Source organism: Fusarium verticillioides, chromosome 1 (genome assembly GCF_000149555.1).
Source record: "Fusarium verticillioides 7600 chromosome 1, whole genome shotgun sequence".
In the NCBI taxonomy this organism is placed as follows: domain Eukaryota; kingdom Fungi; phylum Ascomycota; class Sordariomycetes; order Hypocreales; family Nectriaceae; genus Fusarium; species Fusarium verticillioides.
This window is the reverse complement of record NC_031675.1, coordinates 765,581-780,304: the sequence shown is the minus strand read 5'-3', so window position 1 is coordinate 780,304 and position 14,724 is coordinate 765,581. Positions and strand designations below refer to the sequence as shown.

Sequence of the window (14,724 nt, the reverse complement as noted above, 5' to 3'; positions counted from 1 at the left end):
AAAGTTTGCTGACAGGGACTGTTTCCCTCATGAGTCGTCAAACCAACCACAGAGCATTAAGCTCAAGCCACAAACTCGAACTCTTCCACCAACACCTCAGAGTGCAAATCTGAAACATATCTCTAAAGCTGCCCCTCGCACCATGGCAACTACCTTCCTCCAGCATGACTCTCCAGCCAAGGTCTCATCACCTGCTGAGTTCCAACCTCGCCTGTTCCCTGAAAATTGGACCTTTGGCTGAACTAAGACTTACACGCGATCCATGTCTCAGATGTCAGCGGAGCGATCGCTCCGACACAAGGGCATGAGACTGCTAAAAAAGAAAATTCAATCGGCCAGCTGATGCTATTCGAGACAATTCGCATGATGTTATGAAGTTCTTACCGTATTCACCGTATGCGTTTCAGCAATCACCGTTTTGTCGATGCAAGGGCGAGAAGAAGTTGACTCTTATCCACCAACTGGGGCAACATTGTGGTATTCTTAGACCATACCATCATAAGCCTACTAAATGTATCATAATCATAGACTTATAGCCTAAAGCTCAGACTTGGGTTGCATAAACTCATTGTAAGAATAGATGTGCACATTCCTCTTTTATTCTTGCATCCAGGTTCAGTGATGGGGTGACAGTTCAAAGAGCCTTCGTCTGTGTGTCTAGACGCTCGCAAGCTCTATCTGACACCTCTTTCATGACCGATACGAACTTGTTACTGTCATCTAAGGTGGGCGAAATCATCATTGCCAGCTGCTCTTCTTGACTCTTCTGCTCTTTAACCCTGAGATACAGATTTCTTGAACATTGATAATGCTCGGCCTCCCTTATCAGGATCATGAATATCGACAGTAGACATATACAACTATTCTCTCGATTTGGCATGTCTTCAAAGGTTCATCAAATTGGCAATCGAGAAGTTTACACTCAACCCTGGGTGTATTCGTACTGAACGTAAGCTCTATTTACATGCCAGATCTGGCCTTGAGTGACCGAACAGTGATGCCAACTTGTCCATACACCATTCAGGGAACATGCGCTATACATCTCATCGCATACCCGCCAAATCTGCCATCCATCCCGCCGTCGAAATCGTCTTCTCCCTCACGGTCGAATGAAGCCATGATGTCGTCGTTGGTCATCTCTCTGCATCGGCTTAGCATCTGGTACCGAGATGTTTTTGTCCACGAGATCAGAGTTACCTAATGAGTAGTCAGTGCTTCTATTCAATATTTTCATCGACATCTTAAGAGTCTTACCGAACAATTCGAGTCTCGGCGAGTGCAGATGTGAGATCGAGGATATCGTCAGTTTCGGGGGAGTACTGCATCATCTGTTTGCTTCCCCTCTTCGACGTCTTCCTGTGTTCCCACAGTCGGCTCCTGCGTCTTTGTTTCCTGGGTATGTTTCTTGCGCTTCTCCATATCTTCTTGTATCCAAGCCCCGAAAAACTTTTGAAATTGTTCTTCTTCACCCTCGCGCAACAGTGAGCGAAAAACACGGATTTCATCTTTGATGAGTAATACCAACTCTTTGTCGGGATCTTCGATATTAGAGCCAGTCCAGGGTTTGGGAACTTTCTGCTCCTGGTTCGATAGCTTCGGGGCTTCTACCTTCTGATCGTTCTCGAATCGTGCTTCAATTTTGGGTGCAGTGTTCTCAAGGCTGTTGTTCTTGGGCGGCGTGTTCAGCCCGGCTTCTTCTTTGGAAGGGCTGGACATCGTCAAAGAGTCACGGAGAATGTCGCCGTGATACTGGATATTCGTTATTAGATCAAAGGATGAAAGAATGGTGGTGTGATAATGGAGGATGGGAAATACCTTCATGTGTTGTTAGACTTTCAACCGTGCGGGAGAGAGATAAAGAGAGCCAGTGATTCAAGGAGTAAAATGCGGATATGTCAACACTGGTCTGCAGTTGAAGCTGCACAACGAATCATAGCTATGCATAGTTATGCACCGGTAAAGAACTTCTCTGTGAACAATCTCCTGTTATCCATGGCTATTGTCTTTAAGCATCGTTTCTCAATTATTGTCTCTATGTCTCTTCACATCTCCCTCTCATGCATCTTTAACTGCGCGTACCTGGCGAATCACACTAGTATTCCTTCATTTGCTGCCTTATATTGGATCCCTTCTCCCCCTAGCATCACTTCAACCTCACTAAGCTAGTAACGAAGCAGATGGCTTACAGTGCTGCCGGTTGAATCAAGGCTGGTCCGACCAGCATGCAGTTTGGGATCAGGGGGATATTGAAGGAAATCCAAAACTGCTGCACAGGATGGCTCCGGTTGTAATAAAAGATGCATGATATAGCACAACGAAATTTGTAAAAGTTATTCAAGATTTGGGGTCTATATCCGAAGCTTAGGTTATATCATCATAAACTCGGCATACGGAACCCTAAACTCATCATAAGCCCTCATCCTAAGCATGAGATGCCATACTTCCAAGTTCCAGTGCTCTTGTCGAGGAGGATCTGGAAGCTGGCATGGATGACTTTGTATTTGGAAGCAAAGCAGGACGAGAACTGCACTCGACAGCTCTCAAGTTAGGACGCACAGGAGTCAAGTTCCAAGACAGGGGTCAGTAAGATCAAGATCAGACAGACTTCATCAATACTATATCTGTTCCAAACATTGGCCTCTCAAAAGTCACATGCGAACCTCGCCGGGTCAAAATCACGAAGAAATCAACCAGATTATTATTGGGCTATCATTCACATGTACTGAGTTATGATATATGCACAAACGTCACATATTAACTTGTGTCGCTTGAGATCGTTGTTTCCATTATGGTACAATCTTCTATCCTTACAACTCCGCTCCCGCTGTCATGACCCAACCCATCTATAAACGACCAGGCTCTGTTGCGAACCCAGCAGGTTAACCAGCAGCAGAGACAAGAATACGGATAAATATAAGAACGCCCCTTGTTGCAGTTTTTCTCACTTCCAAAGCTTGCCAAGAGACACCTCCTTATCGTCGTGCTTGTTGAGGATCTTTGCCGTGGCAAGCTCAAAATCTTCTTGTGTGACGTGCACTCTTCGCTCTCGGAGAGCGTACATGCCTGCTTCCGTACACACACCCTTCAGCTCAGCACCAGAGCACCCGTTCATCTTTTCCGCGATCTTGGTGAGGTTGATACCACGGGTGAGGTTCATCTTGCGGCTGTGAATGCGGAGAATATCCGCTCGGGCCTCGACGCTGGGCGGGGGGAACTCGATCTTTCGGTCAATACGTCCTGGGCGCAGGAGGGCGGGGTCGAGAATGTCAAGACGATTGGTGGCCATGATGACCTTGATGTTCTTAGTAGGTTCGAAACCATCCAGCTGGTTCAGCAACTCAAGCATAGTTCGCTGGACTTCAGAGTCTCCTCCTGAAGAACCCTCCACTCGTGAGGAACCAATACTGTCGATTTCGTCCATGAAGATGATGGATGGGGCGTGCTCTCGAGCCATGACGAAGAGTTCTCGCACCATTCGACTACCCTCACCAATGTACTTCTGGACCAGTTCGGAACCTGACACTCGGATGAATTTACAGGCAGTGTGGTGAGCAACAGCTCGTGCCAGTAGTGTCTTTCCAGTACCAGGGGGGCCATATAGCAAGACACCCTTGGGTTGTGCAATTCCAAGAGACTCGAAGAGCTCAGGGTGCTTAAGACCAAGTTCGATAACTTCCTTGATCTCCTTGATCTGCTGGTCCAAACCACCAATCATGTCGTATGTGCTGTCGGGAACCTTCTCTACCATCATGAGGGAGACAAGAGGATCGACGGAGGAGGGGAGCATCTTCTCGAGTTTATAGCTATCGGAAAGGAGGGTGACTCGCTTTCCTGGTGTGAGCTTGCCGATATCAACACTATCCGACACATCGACCACTGAAAAAACGTTAGTATTCAATATCCGAAGCTAGATGAACTGGTTAAGCATACCATATTTGCCCTCAGGGTGAACTTTAACCAAAATCTTCTTGGTGCTCATGACCTTGACGACTTCTCCGACATAGGAACCAGGCTGTTGCAACAGACCCAACTCTTCCCTCAACAATCGCACGCGTGAGTTGTAGTCATTTCTCTGAGCTTCGAGGCGGCGAAGCGCGGCTTGTCCCTTAAGGATCTCAAGCTTCATAGCCTCGATCTTGTTGTGGTAGTACTCGTCGAGCGCCATCTTTGGCGAAGCTCCCTTGACGTCAGGGAAACGAGCTGATAGAGATTGTTCGGGGGTGTAGATATGTAAGATTTGGCACGATTGCCAGATTTACGGGTTCGGGTGGAGGCGGAGATAGTGATGCGTGTCGGGGATTGGGTGTGTTGGCGATGGTTTGCGATGAGGTTGAAGCTCGATGACAAGGCTACAGCTTGTCTCGTAATCCTCCAGAGCGAATGAGCGCACGGGCCAAGCAGGTGGGAGCTGCCCGAAGGTCGGCGCTATGTTGTGCCGTCGTCCGGGCGACTACAGGTGTAGGGTAAGTCCTACAGAAGGTTTGGTTTGAACCATTGTGATGGAACTAGCCGAGAATTGCATGTTGCGTGTTCTTCAGTGGTGTGTGGGATCAAAATTATGGCCTGTGGTAGCCGAGCATGGTTTCTTTTGCATGCCGAGTCTCTGTGTGAAATGTCGAGTCTTTCAAGGGCCGTTTCATTGTGTCAAGCTCTCATGGTCTACAACGTCGTCAAGTGTACAGTCTCATGGCTGCCACTCATAGTGGAACTCAACCATCCACAGCGCTCTCTGCCGCGTTACCCCCACTGAGACACACTAGACCGCTTAGGAGTTGATGCAAGGCTCATCGAAGCTGACATGACATCGGCTGTTAAGGTATCAAGATATGGTTTAGGGAAGAAGATGGATCAGCACCCGGCTAAGGCGGATGAGTCTGTTCTCTTGGCCCATGATCATCTTCGGAGTACCTAGAAATTCGGACATCTCATCGATTACCTTCGGTACCCCTCTGTTGATTAAGGTCAACTGTCGTGCTAAGAGCCGCCTGTCTGCTACCAACCAAGACCCTGGGGATGCATAATGACGTCGAATCATTGGACGAGGTTGAACACGCGCAAGGTGCGATAAGACACACTAAGCTGTCATGGGGAAGGTTGGTTGATCACGAGCTGCGAGCTTGGCTAAGGTGGACCAGGCAAAGGAGCTAGACTAGGGGCTGATGCTGTCGATGTCGATGGTCTAGCTTGTTTATCGTCTTATGTACATATCCAGACTCGATTTGTGTGTGAGAGAGAGAGTGCTCCATCGATTTTGAGTTGGATACGGCTACAGTACAGTAAAGTTTGTATCCGTAGACTACCATACAGTAGACTTTCTTTGTGTTCAGCTATGGAACGGACCTGAAAACCCATTCCTTCTTCCCCCCGTAAAATAAAAAGAGTCAATTGTGCACTCTCTGCCTTGATTCCTTCTTTGCGCAGCCTGTTGCGCTTTCTTGGAAAGCTCGTTGCAGCTCGAGTAACATCACTTTACCAGATACTTACTTGGTTGCTTGCTCGGAGACTCCGTCCATCTCTTTTCCCTCATCAACTCTCCCTCTCCCTCTCTCTTTTGACCTTGTCCAGAAAAGAAACAAATTCCAGCTCGTCTCAGTTTTGGTCGCTCATCTCAAATTTCAATCCCAACTGAGCACAGTCCAGTCCGAGGAGCCTGTCCCGCTGCCCAATCCTTCGTCTCATCGCGATTCTTGGTTGCTTGGGCCGTTTTGATCATCGCGTCGCATCGTCTGTACGACTTTCTCGGCGCTGCATCGTGACATTGGCATGCTCGGCATTCCCTCTTTTTTCTCGAGTATAGAGATAAGTACAGCTTACGTCTGGTCGCATCTGTGAGCTTGTGTCTTATTTATTGCCTTCTCTTGTTTGTTCACCTTTTTGCATCAAACAATAGTTTCTTGTGATAAAAGTCGCCTATTACTCGACTGTTGATTGCAGTACCACTGTTCCACTATGGATCCCTCGAGACGGGAGAGCTCGACGACTGGGCATCAACTTGGCGACTCGTCTGGCAATGCATCTCCGTCGGATACGCGTCATCCGCTTGCCCAGGCCGAATCTGCCGTTCTTCGCGAAGCAGAGGGCTTGTCAGAAAGCTTCCAGTCCACTGACACTGTGCGGCGGAGACCGGAGGGTTATGGTAGGTTCCATGATCTATGCCTTTTCTTGGCGAGAGACCGGGGTTAATTTTAAATATTCCCAGGCTCGATAAGCGGTCCAGCTGCTTCAGGTTCAGCTCAACGATCAAAAGAGACGTCCCAAGAGCGCAGCTCGGCTCGCGCTACCCAATCTTCACGTCCTGCAAGAGGCCCGGAGCGAATGCGATCTGCCACTCGACTACGAAAGCCACCAATGCCTCGACGCCCATCCTCGAACACGCCTTATCGCGGCGGTGTTTTCTCGGCCGATGACGATGTACATGAGGTAGAGGCCGATGCCGCCGAACGTCAACAATCATATCGTCGACGACCACAGCTCTCGACCCAACTCTCTCGAGTTCAATCGCGCACGAACGAAGATGAAGAAAATGAAGACACCAACGATGATAATGGCGAATCGACCGAGAGCCCTGCTGAAGCACAAGGAGATGAAGAAGAGACTACACCAGTCGAGGGCCAGGACGACTCAGATAGCGACGTCAGTGAAGCCGAGAGCTTCACCCTCAAGGACAGACAGCAAGCCATCAACCAGACTCACCCCTTCGGTATTCGTGTATGGAAGCCAGCATTGTACAAGAAGGATCGGTCAATTCAGAAGTTTGCACAGGCAGACATTCATTCAGCGCCTGGTGGAAGAGTGAGCAGCTGGCTTCTAGCTTTCAATCTGCTCTGGACCCTTCTGTTTGGTTGGTGGTTGGCTTCGTTTGCAGCTATTGGGGCCATCGTATGCCTGCTCTTTTCTGCTGCTCCTAGTGGGAGAGAGTACGGAAGAGTACTATGGGGTCTCGCAGGATATCTGTTCTACCCCTTTGGTAAGTTTGTCCGCCTGGAAAAGGACGAGACCTATATGGACGAGGACCAAGATGAAGGACGCAGCATTTCTGAATACGAGCAATGGCAAAGCGGAGACCTAGAATACGGCCGATTGTTCTTTGGACCTGATCGCAATCGCTCAATTGTCGGACGTTCGAGAAGAAGTATTGATTCTGAGCCCAGCGAGACAGAGAGCTTGCTTGGACGTGGCCGACGTGGTGAATCCTCTGAGCTTCCTCCCCGAGTCAAGAGACGACTTTTTGGACGTGGCCAGTGGAATATTGGTCGTGTCATCTTTTTCATCTTCTTCTACTGTCTCATCTCGCCTTCGCTTCTCCTTGTATCCGGTATTTGTTGGTTCTTGGTTTTCTGGATCCCCATGGGCAAGGCTACATTCTTGCTGTTTGACCACCTCCGACGTCATCCCCTGGCTTTGTCTTTTGAGACCGATATTAGATATATCCGTGAAGATGATGGCCCGAGCTCTTCAGTCCTCCTCTGCACATACCGTGCTGTAGGAACTCGATACTGGAAGTATACTGTTGATGGTACCAATATCTTCCTCATCAACCTCATGGTTGTCGTCGTCTTTGTTATCGCGGATTGGATTGTCCTTGAGGGCATCTTCCATGTTGAAGGATTCATTACATCTCCAGCCTTCCTCTTCTGTGCTGGACTCCTGTCTATCATCCCTCTGGCTTACTTCATCGGACAAGCTGTTGCATCGATCTCGGCTCAGTCTTCGATGGGTGTGGGTGCCGCCATCAACGCTTTTTTCGCAACTGTTGTTGAAGTCTTCCTCTACTGTGTTGCTCTTACTCAAGGCAAGGGACAACTCGTTGAGGGAAGTATTGTGGGAAGCATTTTCGCAGGTATCCTGTTCTTGCCGGGCATTTCCATGTGCTTCGGTGCTATTAAGCGAAAGACACAGCGCTTCAACGCCAGGTCTGCCGGTGTGACATCAACCATGTTGCTGTTCGCTATCGTTGGCGCCTTTGGTCCTACTCTGTTCTACCAAATCTACGGCACCCATGAGCTCAACTGCATGGACTGCGAGGACTACAACACCGGCGAAAATAGAGACTGTCGTCGCTGCTACTTCAGCCAAGCTCCTTCACTCAGTGACAGGTTCTACTTGGAGGCTGTTCGACCTTACTGTTACATGGCAGCAGCCATGTTGTTCTTCTCATACTTGATTGGTCTATGGTTCACTCTTCGAACTCACGCTGCCGTCATCTGGAACGCAGAGGTCGAGGAGAAGCGACATGAAGAACATATGCATTCATCCAGCCTTCGCACTTCTCAAGTTCACAGCCATCCTCATACTCACTCTCAAAACACCGCCGAGACCAGTAGTGCTGATGTTCGCGATACTCAACTTTACAAGCGTATTCTGGGACAGTCTCTTAAGCAGTCTGGCTATACAGAAGACCTTTCTCGTCAGAGCTCTATAACCGGACAGACCGCCCCTGCCAATGGCTCAGCTTCGACACCCCATGTTGTGCCTCCTAAATCCAGCGGCGGTGACCAATCTCGCTCTGCTCTTCATGTCCCTGGCCTGAGCGATGCCGACAACAAGATTCTCCAACGCGAGGTGACTGAGATTGCTGCCGCGGCTGCGACAATTGCCTCCCGCGAACGCATGTCACGAAAGCCATCAACTGTACCCCCCACTCATGCTCCCGGCGCTCGTCCTTCTGCGAGCCGTCAACACACCCACACGCATGCCGAGACTGAGGGCCCTGCTACTGAAGCTCACCAAGCACATGGCGGTCACGACGCGCCCAACTGGAGTCGTGCCAAGAGTTCCATCATCCTTCTTGGAGCAACTGTTCTGTATGCAATTATCGCTGAAATTTTGGTTGATACTGTGGATGTTGTTTTGGAAAGCTTCTCGATTGATCAAAAGTTCCTTGGTATCACCTTGTTTGCCCTTGTTCCCAACACTACTGAGTTTTTGGTAAGTAGTTTTGTTCACCTTATTTGACGGAAAATTGCTAATCAACCCTAGAACGCCATCTCCTTCGCTATGAACGGAAACATTGCACTCTCTATGGAGATTGGTTCGGCTTACGCTCTGCAAGTGTGTCTGCTCCAAATCCCTGCGCTCGTCTTCTACTCGGCCTTCTGGCCAGGTGTCCCAGAGGGTGGTGACCCGGCGCTGTATACTTTCTCGCTTCTCTTCCCCCAGTGGGATCTTGTCACTGTCATTCTGTGCGTATTCTTGCTGAGCTACATGTACGGTGAGGGAAAGAGTAACTACTTCAAGGGCAGCATTCTTATGTTGACCTACTTGGTTGTCGTCATTGGCTATTACTTCAGTGGATTTACGGATGATGCTATGGGCATGGAGCGATTCGACGTCATGGGAGCTGATGGTAAATACCAGAGCTACAAGACAATTGGTAGATCGACGAAGGGTATGGCATTCCCAGCATGAGTTGCTCGTTGGTGAGAAAGGGGTTGAGTAGTTGCATGGGGAGAATGTGCATTTACATGGACTGTTAATACTGGACGAACACACACTACATCATACACATAGTACATCCGATGAGCCCTTGATTTGAGGGCTTGCATTGTTTGGTGTTTTACACTTTCAAGAAGGTTGATTGTTTTTGGCGCGTCATTGAGTTATGAGCATTGGGAATATGATGGATTTTATTATGGACTCGTCATTGTAAGGTGTTAACATCTGGATGTAGTCTTTCCTCACTATTGCCATTCTATCACAATAACTTTCAGCTCAGGGTACAGCGTGATCAAGTCAAGATATGTTACTGATATTGACAGAGGCCTAATATGTATGGCCAGATAAGATATGCAAAGATACTATGTACAAAGAAGTGACATGCTGCCAGATGTGATATTATATCAACGCCTCATCTCAAACAAGGCGTTTTGTTTAGTTTAGGCCATGCCGAAGCCAGCGGAGGTCATGACGTTCTTGGCGCTGTTGTAGTCAGAAGCACTAGCAATGGTCTTGCCCTTGAAGTTGCTGAGGAAGCCAGTGTTGGTGCCACCGAGAGTACCAGAGCTGCCGAAGCCGTTGAGCTGACAGTTGCGGCCAAGAGAAGCAGCACAAGGAGAGCCAGAGGTGGGAACACCGAAGAGCTGGCCCTGGTAACCCTTGGAATCGACGGGGTACTTGACGTTCTGGAAGATGTTACCCTCAGCGAGGACGGAGCCAGAGTCGATCTCGAAAGCGTGGTCAGGGACATCGTGGAAGAAGTTGTTGACGGCGTGGAGGAGAGTGTTGCCAGAGACCTTGGGGCCACGGCCGGAAATGCGGTAAACGTAGTTGTTCTTGAAGGTGACGAGATCGTTGGAGCCGGCGAAGTAGAGACCCCAGTAGTGGTAATTGTTGCAGCTAGCAGACCAGTTGGTGGTACCGTCGATCTTGCTGTTGGAGATGGTGACACGGTTGCAGGCGTTGTTCCCGAGGACAATGTGCTGACGACCGATGAGAGAAGTGGTAACATGGTCGATCCAGACGTTGTCAGTGTTGTCGAGGGTAATGGCATCACCACCCCAGACGTATTGAGGGTTAAGCTCAGTGATGTGAATGTTCTGGATGATGACGTTCTTGGAACCAACGATTCGGAGACCCTTGCCGCGGATGACACCCTTGGAGCCAACGCCGATCAGGGACTTGTTGGAACCAACCTTGATACCCAGGATACCGGCCTTGTCGTACTTGACGTTGACCTTGGGGGCGTTGGGCTGGTAGTTGCCGCACCAGTTGTTCTGGTTGATGGCAGTCTGGCACTTGGATCCAGTTCCCCAGGGGGCACAACCAGTCTCGCTGGCGGTACCCTCGGTGCCGATGAAGTTGATGGTGCGGTCGAGGTAGATGACACGGGCGGAAGAGTCGCCGAGGTAGGAGACGAGCTCGGCGGCGGTCTTGGGGTAGACGGCTCCAGCGCTGCCTCCTCCTGTGGTGGAGGAAGCGAAGCCCTCGGCGCGGGTGGGAAGAGCACCGAGGACGGAGGGCAGAGCGGCGGCGACCGCGAAGAGGGTCTTGAAGAGAGAAGGCATGGTTGATGTTGATATAGGGAGTGACAGTGGCAGTATGTTGATGTGTAAGTGAAGAAACCAGAGACCCAGCTACTGGTTGTATAAGAAAGAATGAAGGAGAGAATACTGAGAAGCGAGTCAAGGAGAGTGAGATATCGTGAAGTTCATATACTAAGCTATCTCAGTCCCATCGTGTAAGCCAAGCTAGCCTGATCCTCCACCCTATGGAGTGAGCATCATCCTAGCACCGGAAAAGCTCCCCTTGGCAGACGGGAATTCGGCGAAGTTGACGATAGATTACAGCCTTATTTCGGGGTGTAGTGCTTCATCGAGCCACGGACCCTCCCGGCCCATGCTGCCCTATTCGGAAGCGGTCCGGGATGCGATTCGTGGGAATTCCGTTGATGTTTCGGCGCGGTGGGTTTATCTGTAGAGCCCACACGCCCCCCTTATCCAATGTTACATACTACTATTTCCTTGGTCAAAGTGTTGTTCTTGGTGGACTTTTATTTAGATTTTACTCCGTATAGTCCTTAAAGATAAAAATGGATCATGGATATAAGCAATAGATGGGATGATTCTGATCCCGCGTATCCAAGTGGAGCGCTTCGGTAGATGAGCGAGCTCCGGATCCGATGCGGCGGTTCGGCCGGCTAAAGGAGAGCCCAAGATGGAAGGCCCTTCATTTACTATCACTTTTGCCAAGGGTTCTAATATGATTGATTGATTAGTAGCTGCAACGTTAAGTCCATGCATATCCGTGTTGTCACTATCCGCAAGTATTCTACGGATAGAACCTTAGATTTAGCCTCTTTGTGGCAGGTACTCTAGACAAATAGTCTAAACAGCTATTAACTATCTCTCGGTAGCTTGATTTTAGGGTGACATATCGTGATAGACTATTCCGTTTTCTCCAGGCACTCCGATTCACTAGCTGCTAGCAGATAAACAGAACACAAGCAAAGTCCTGTGTTTTCAGCTCGGGCTTCTCTTCTGGTGAGGTTTTGTTTGACAATCAGGTGGTAAAAGGGATGGGGCGGCACTAGGTCCATATGGTGATGGGGCTGTTCAAGCGTGCTTTGTAGCTGTAGCTTCGTTCTTAGCTCTGTTGGTTCCTTGACTCGTGAGTCTGTTTCATGTTGATGATTTTCTTTATCTAAGCTTTGATGTTTTAGCCATTTGACTGAACATAAGTTTGTCTCTGGCTAAATTGCCCTGTTCGACTGCCCTTTTGGATTACAAATGTCTGGTGCATAATCTGGAAATGTCCTCACCGTAGAGAATGCACTGAGTTCATCGACTCTCGGGTAGGTTTTGTTTAAACAATAGAACACAATTATTGCTATGGTCGATGAAGTCTCTGGAAGTTATCTCGAACATGAATGAGTCAATGTAGTCCAAGATACGAGTATATATTGCGTCTATCTGAACCTGAAGCGATGGTATTTCCTCACCACAGTAGCAAACACTACACTCTGTACAACCCGAATTCTTGAGCATCCCACTTTAACAACATGTCTTCCTCATCCAACAACACGGACAGCCAACAGCAGGATGCTCTGTCCAAACTTCCAACTGAGCTTCTACTCGAGATTATCAGCAAGGATTATCTGAAATGGGAGGACCACTACAACCTCCGACGTACATCATCTCGCCTATCACAGCTTGTTCTCGAGCCCATGTACCAGGGAGGAGACTATTGCATCTTTCGCATGGCTTGCTTTCGTGGTGATCTCGATACGCTAGCTGTCTGTGCTCTGTATGACGCCGTACCGACCGAGTGCAGTCAGAAGAGCCTGTTCGCGGGTCCTTTGGGTCTCATTCAGCCGGGACAAGGCCTCCACCCAAGTGAGACGGAGAATGACAACTACAAGGAGTCTTCGTATTTCAATGCCTGGGGCGATGGACTTCACGGACCCGGCGACATTGTTACACTAGGATTCTACGAAGGCATGTTTTCTGCAGAGAGATTCATCGAGGTTTGGCAATGGCTGTCGGGCCAGGGGTGTAAACTCTTCACTTTTATGAAGCTAGGCTCCCAGATCATCATGCTTTTTTCTTGCTTCTCGTTTGCTCTGCTATCCATGCTTCCAAGTGCTGCTGACAAAGCGCGTCATCAACAGATCTGCGACGTGATTCATTTCCTTTACAGCAAGGGCTTGAGAATCCCTCATCCGGACAGGAGACTTTGGGTAAGAGGAACGTGGCCAGCTTATGAACCTCTAGCCAGGGAGAATCGCCCAACCATGCTGCAGACTCTGCTGCAGACTCTGCTGCAGACCAACTGTCCACCCTCCATTGTTGAGCTCTACTTGAGACAGGTCAACGATGAGGGCCTCGTTTTCGATTATAGTCGCACATGGCTTTCATCCCCGCGTGGATTGGGAAGCATCCCGGAATTTCTCCACATCCTGTTCGATGATATGTTCGCTCCCTGGATCTTCAAGGGTGACAATACCCGTAGTATGGGCGATGATCTCCAGGAAAAGATCTGCTTACTCACCCAACATCAAGGCGCCAATGCTTTTGAGCTGTACATGCTTCAGGACATTGTTACTGCATTGCGAAGGATTGATGCCAGAAAGGTAAGTCGGGGCTATCTTGACTTTGACCGCGATGGAGTGTGGTGCTGGTATGAACTCTGCATGGCAGTTGCTTATATCTCTGATGAGAATATTTGTAGTCAAACGGTGGATCTTCACTTCACTGACCCTGGAGACGCAGAGATGATTAACCCGTACTTCAGGAGATCCTGGGCTCCTCACAAGCAACTGGCGCTTGCGAGGAGAAAGGTCCTCAGGAAGAGAGCTCTTGAGTCTGGGCAAGATCCCAATGGTGTCCAGCTACAAGGAGTGGTACCAGCCGGACGTAGGTGGGCTCAGATGCCCCTGGCTGCTTGGGATTTCACCCTATAACAGGCCATGATGATAGATTGAAAGGTGGCAGATCGTAGAGTGAACCGACTGTAGTATTTCCTCCTGGAAGTAGTGACCAGTATCCCGAGTTGTAAGATATTGTACTAGTATAGATTGAAAATAGAAAAGAAAAGGTGAGTAAATTAACCCGAAGTTCCCTACAATGATCATTCAAAAGCGTGAAGTTTATGTCCAGATTGTCCTTGATTTAAATGAAAACCAACAGGTTTATTCATCAACATGGTCCAAATACCAGGCAAGGGGAAGTAAGAGAACTTCAGTCTAGGAGATGAAAAGAGTTGGATAAGTTTAGATAAATTTAGGATGAGCTTAGTAGGACCTTAGAACAGTTAAGTTTTCTGCCCCCAAGGCCCAACGAACTCTATCTCGAGCCGTCTTTTGTGGTTTCCACCAAATATCCATGGAATAATAGCCTGAAATTGGGTAATGGGCAAAGGTATATTAGGATTTAGCCAATTTCGCTTTTACATCTAGGTTGCCTCTAATCTGTCTATTGTGGGATACGAGTCCTTTGTTGAACAATGGCTTTGTCAGAGACGATAGAGCAAAGATCGTGGCGACCACACCTTTCCCCTTGTTTCTTTTCTCCTCCATACCCAAACCTATGAAATACCGATTGAAGTATTAGGTTGGATTTCGATAGTTATTGGAGAATCTGTGATGAAGGACAGTTGATCTGAGTTTGTAAAGGTTGGCTGAAAAGCATCCACAAGCTTGGAGCTGGTCATCTAGAGCTGAGTGGAAGGCAACCCCTGCGTGATATTTTTTGCCAACAGCAGTGGCAACTAACTTGGTAACGAAGAAAG

The 14,724-nt window shown here is 48.8% G+C and overlaps 5 protein-coding genes across 5 annotated transcripts; 2 read left to right on the top strand and 3 right to left on the bottom strand.

The window, feature by feature from the left end:
* Nucleotides 1-1,302: 1,302 nt before the first annotated feature.
* FVEG_09699 (hypothetical protein) lies at nucleotides 1,303-1,716 on the bottom strand (the record flags this gene model as incomplete). Its single annotated transcript, XM_018898753.1, has 1 exon — nucleotides 1,303-1,716. One exon carries the CDS (start codon nucleotides 1,714-1,716, stop codon nucleotides 1,303-1,305), a length of 414 nt encoding a protein of 137 aa, XP_018756687.1.
* A 917-nt stretch (nucleotides 1,717-2,633) lies between these two features.
* FVEG_09700 (26S protease regulatory subunit 8) lies at nucleotides 2,634-4,910 on the bottom strand. Its single transcript, XM_018898754.1, has 2 exons — nucleotides 3,931-4,910; nucleotides 2,634-3,876 (listed from the first exon to the last, which is right to left on the bottom strand). Exons 1-2 carry the CDS (start codon nucleotides 4,163-4,165, stop codon nucleotides 2,942-2,944), a joined length of 1,170 nt encoding a protein of 389 aa, XP_018756688.1. The 5' UTR covers nucleotides 4,166-4,910; the 3' UTR covers nucleotides 2,634-2,941.
* Nucleotides 4,911-5,263: 353 nt separating this feature from the next.
* Nucleotides 5,264-9,811, top strand: FVEG_09701 (Ca2+:H+ antiporter). Its single transcript, XM_018898755.1, has 3 exons — nucleotides 5,264-6,136; nucleotides 6,200-8,928; nucleotides 8,980-9,811. The coding sequence occupies exons 1-3, from the start codon at nucleotides 5,950-5,952 to the stop codon at nucleotides 9,406-9,408; spliced, it is 3,345 nt and encodes a 1,114-aa protein (XP_018756689.1). The 5' UTR covers nucleotides 5,264-5,949; the 3' UTR covers nucleotides 9,409-9,811.
* FVEG_09702 (hypothetical protein) lies at nucleotides 9,735-11,058 on the bottom strand. Its single transcript, XM_018898756.1, has one exon. It carries the CDS (start codon nucleotides 11,001-11,003, stop codon nucleotides 9,876-9,878), a length of 1,128 nt encoding a protein of 375 aa, XP_018756690.1. The 5' UTR covers nucleotides 11,004-11,058; the 3' UTR covers nucleotides 9,735-9,875.
* A 1,438-nt stretch (nucleotides 11,059-12,496) lies between these two features.
* Nucleotides 12,497-13,897, top strand: FVEG_09703 (hypothetical protein; the record flags this gene model as incomplete). The annotated part of the gene is made up of 1 exon (XM_018898757.1): nucleotides 12,497-13,897. The coding sequence occupies one exon, from the start codon at nucleotides 12,497-12,499 to the stop codon at nucleotides 13,895-13,897; it is 1,401 nt and encodes a 466-aa protein (XP_018756691.1).
* Nucleotides 13,898-14,724: the final 827 nt, after the last annotated feature.

Bases quoted from the DNA above. Each gene is read 5' to 3' on its own strand.
- FVEG_09702 (XM_018898756.1), bottom strand. From the start codon at position 11,003: ATGCCTTCTCTCTTCAAGACCCTCTTCGCGGTCGCCGCCGCTCTGCCC.
- FVEG_09701 (XM_018898755.1), top strand. From the start codon at position 5,950: ATGGATCCCTCGAGACGGGAGAGCTCGACGACTGGGCATCAACTTGGC. The intron at 6,137-6,199 runs GTAGGTTCCATG...AAATATTCCCAG, and splicing joins GCGGAGACCGGAGGGTTATG to GCTCGATAAGCGGTCCAGCT. The intron at 8,929-8,979 runs GTAAGTAGTTTT...AATCAACCCTAG, and splicing joins CCAACACTACTGAGTTTTTG to AACGCCATCTCCTTCGCTAT.
- FVEG_09700 (XM_018898754.1), bottom strand. From the start codon at position 4,165: ATGGCGCTCGACGAGTACTACCACAACAAGATCGAGGCTATGAAGCTT. The intron at 3,877-3,930 runs GTATGCTTAACC...ACGTTTTTTCAG, and splicing joins TCACCCTGAGGGCAAATATG to TGGTCGATGTGTCGGATAGT.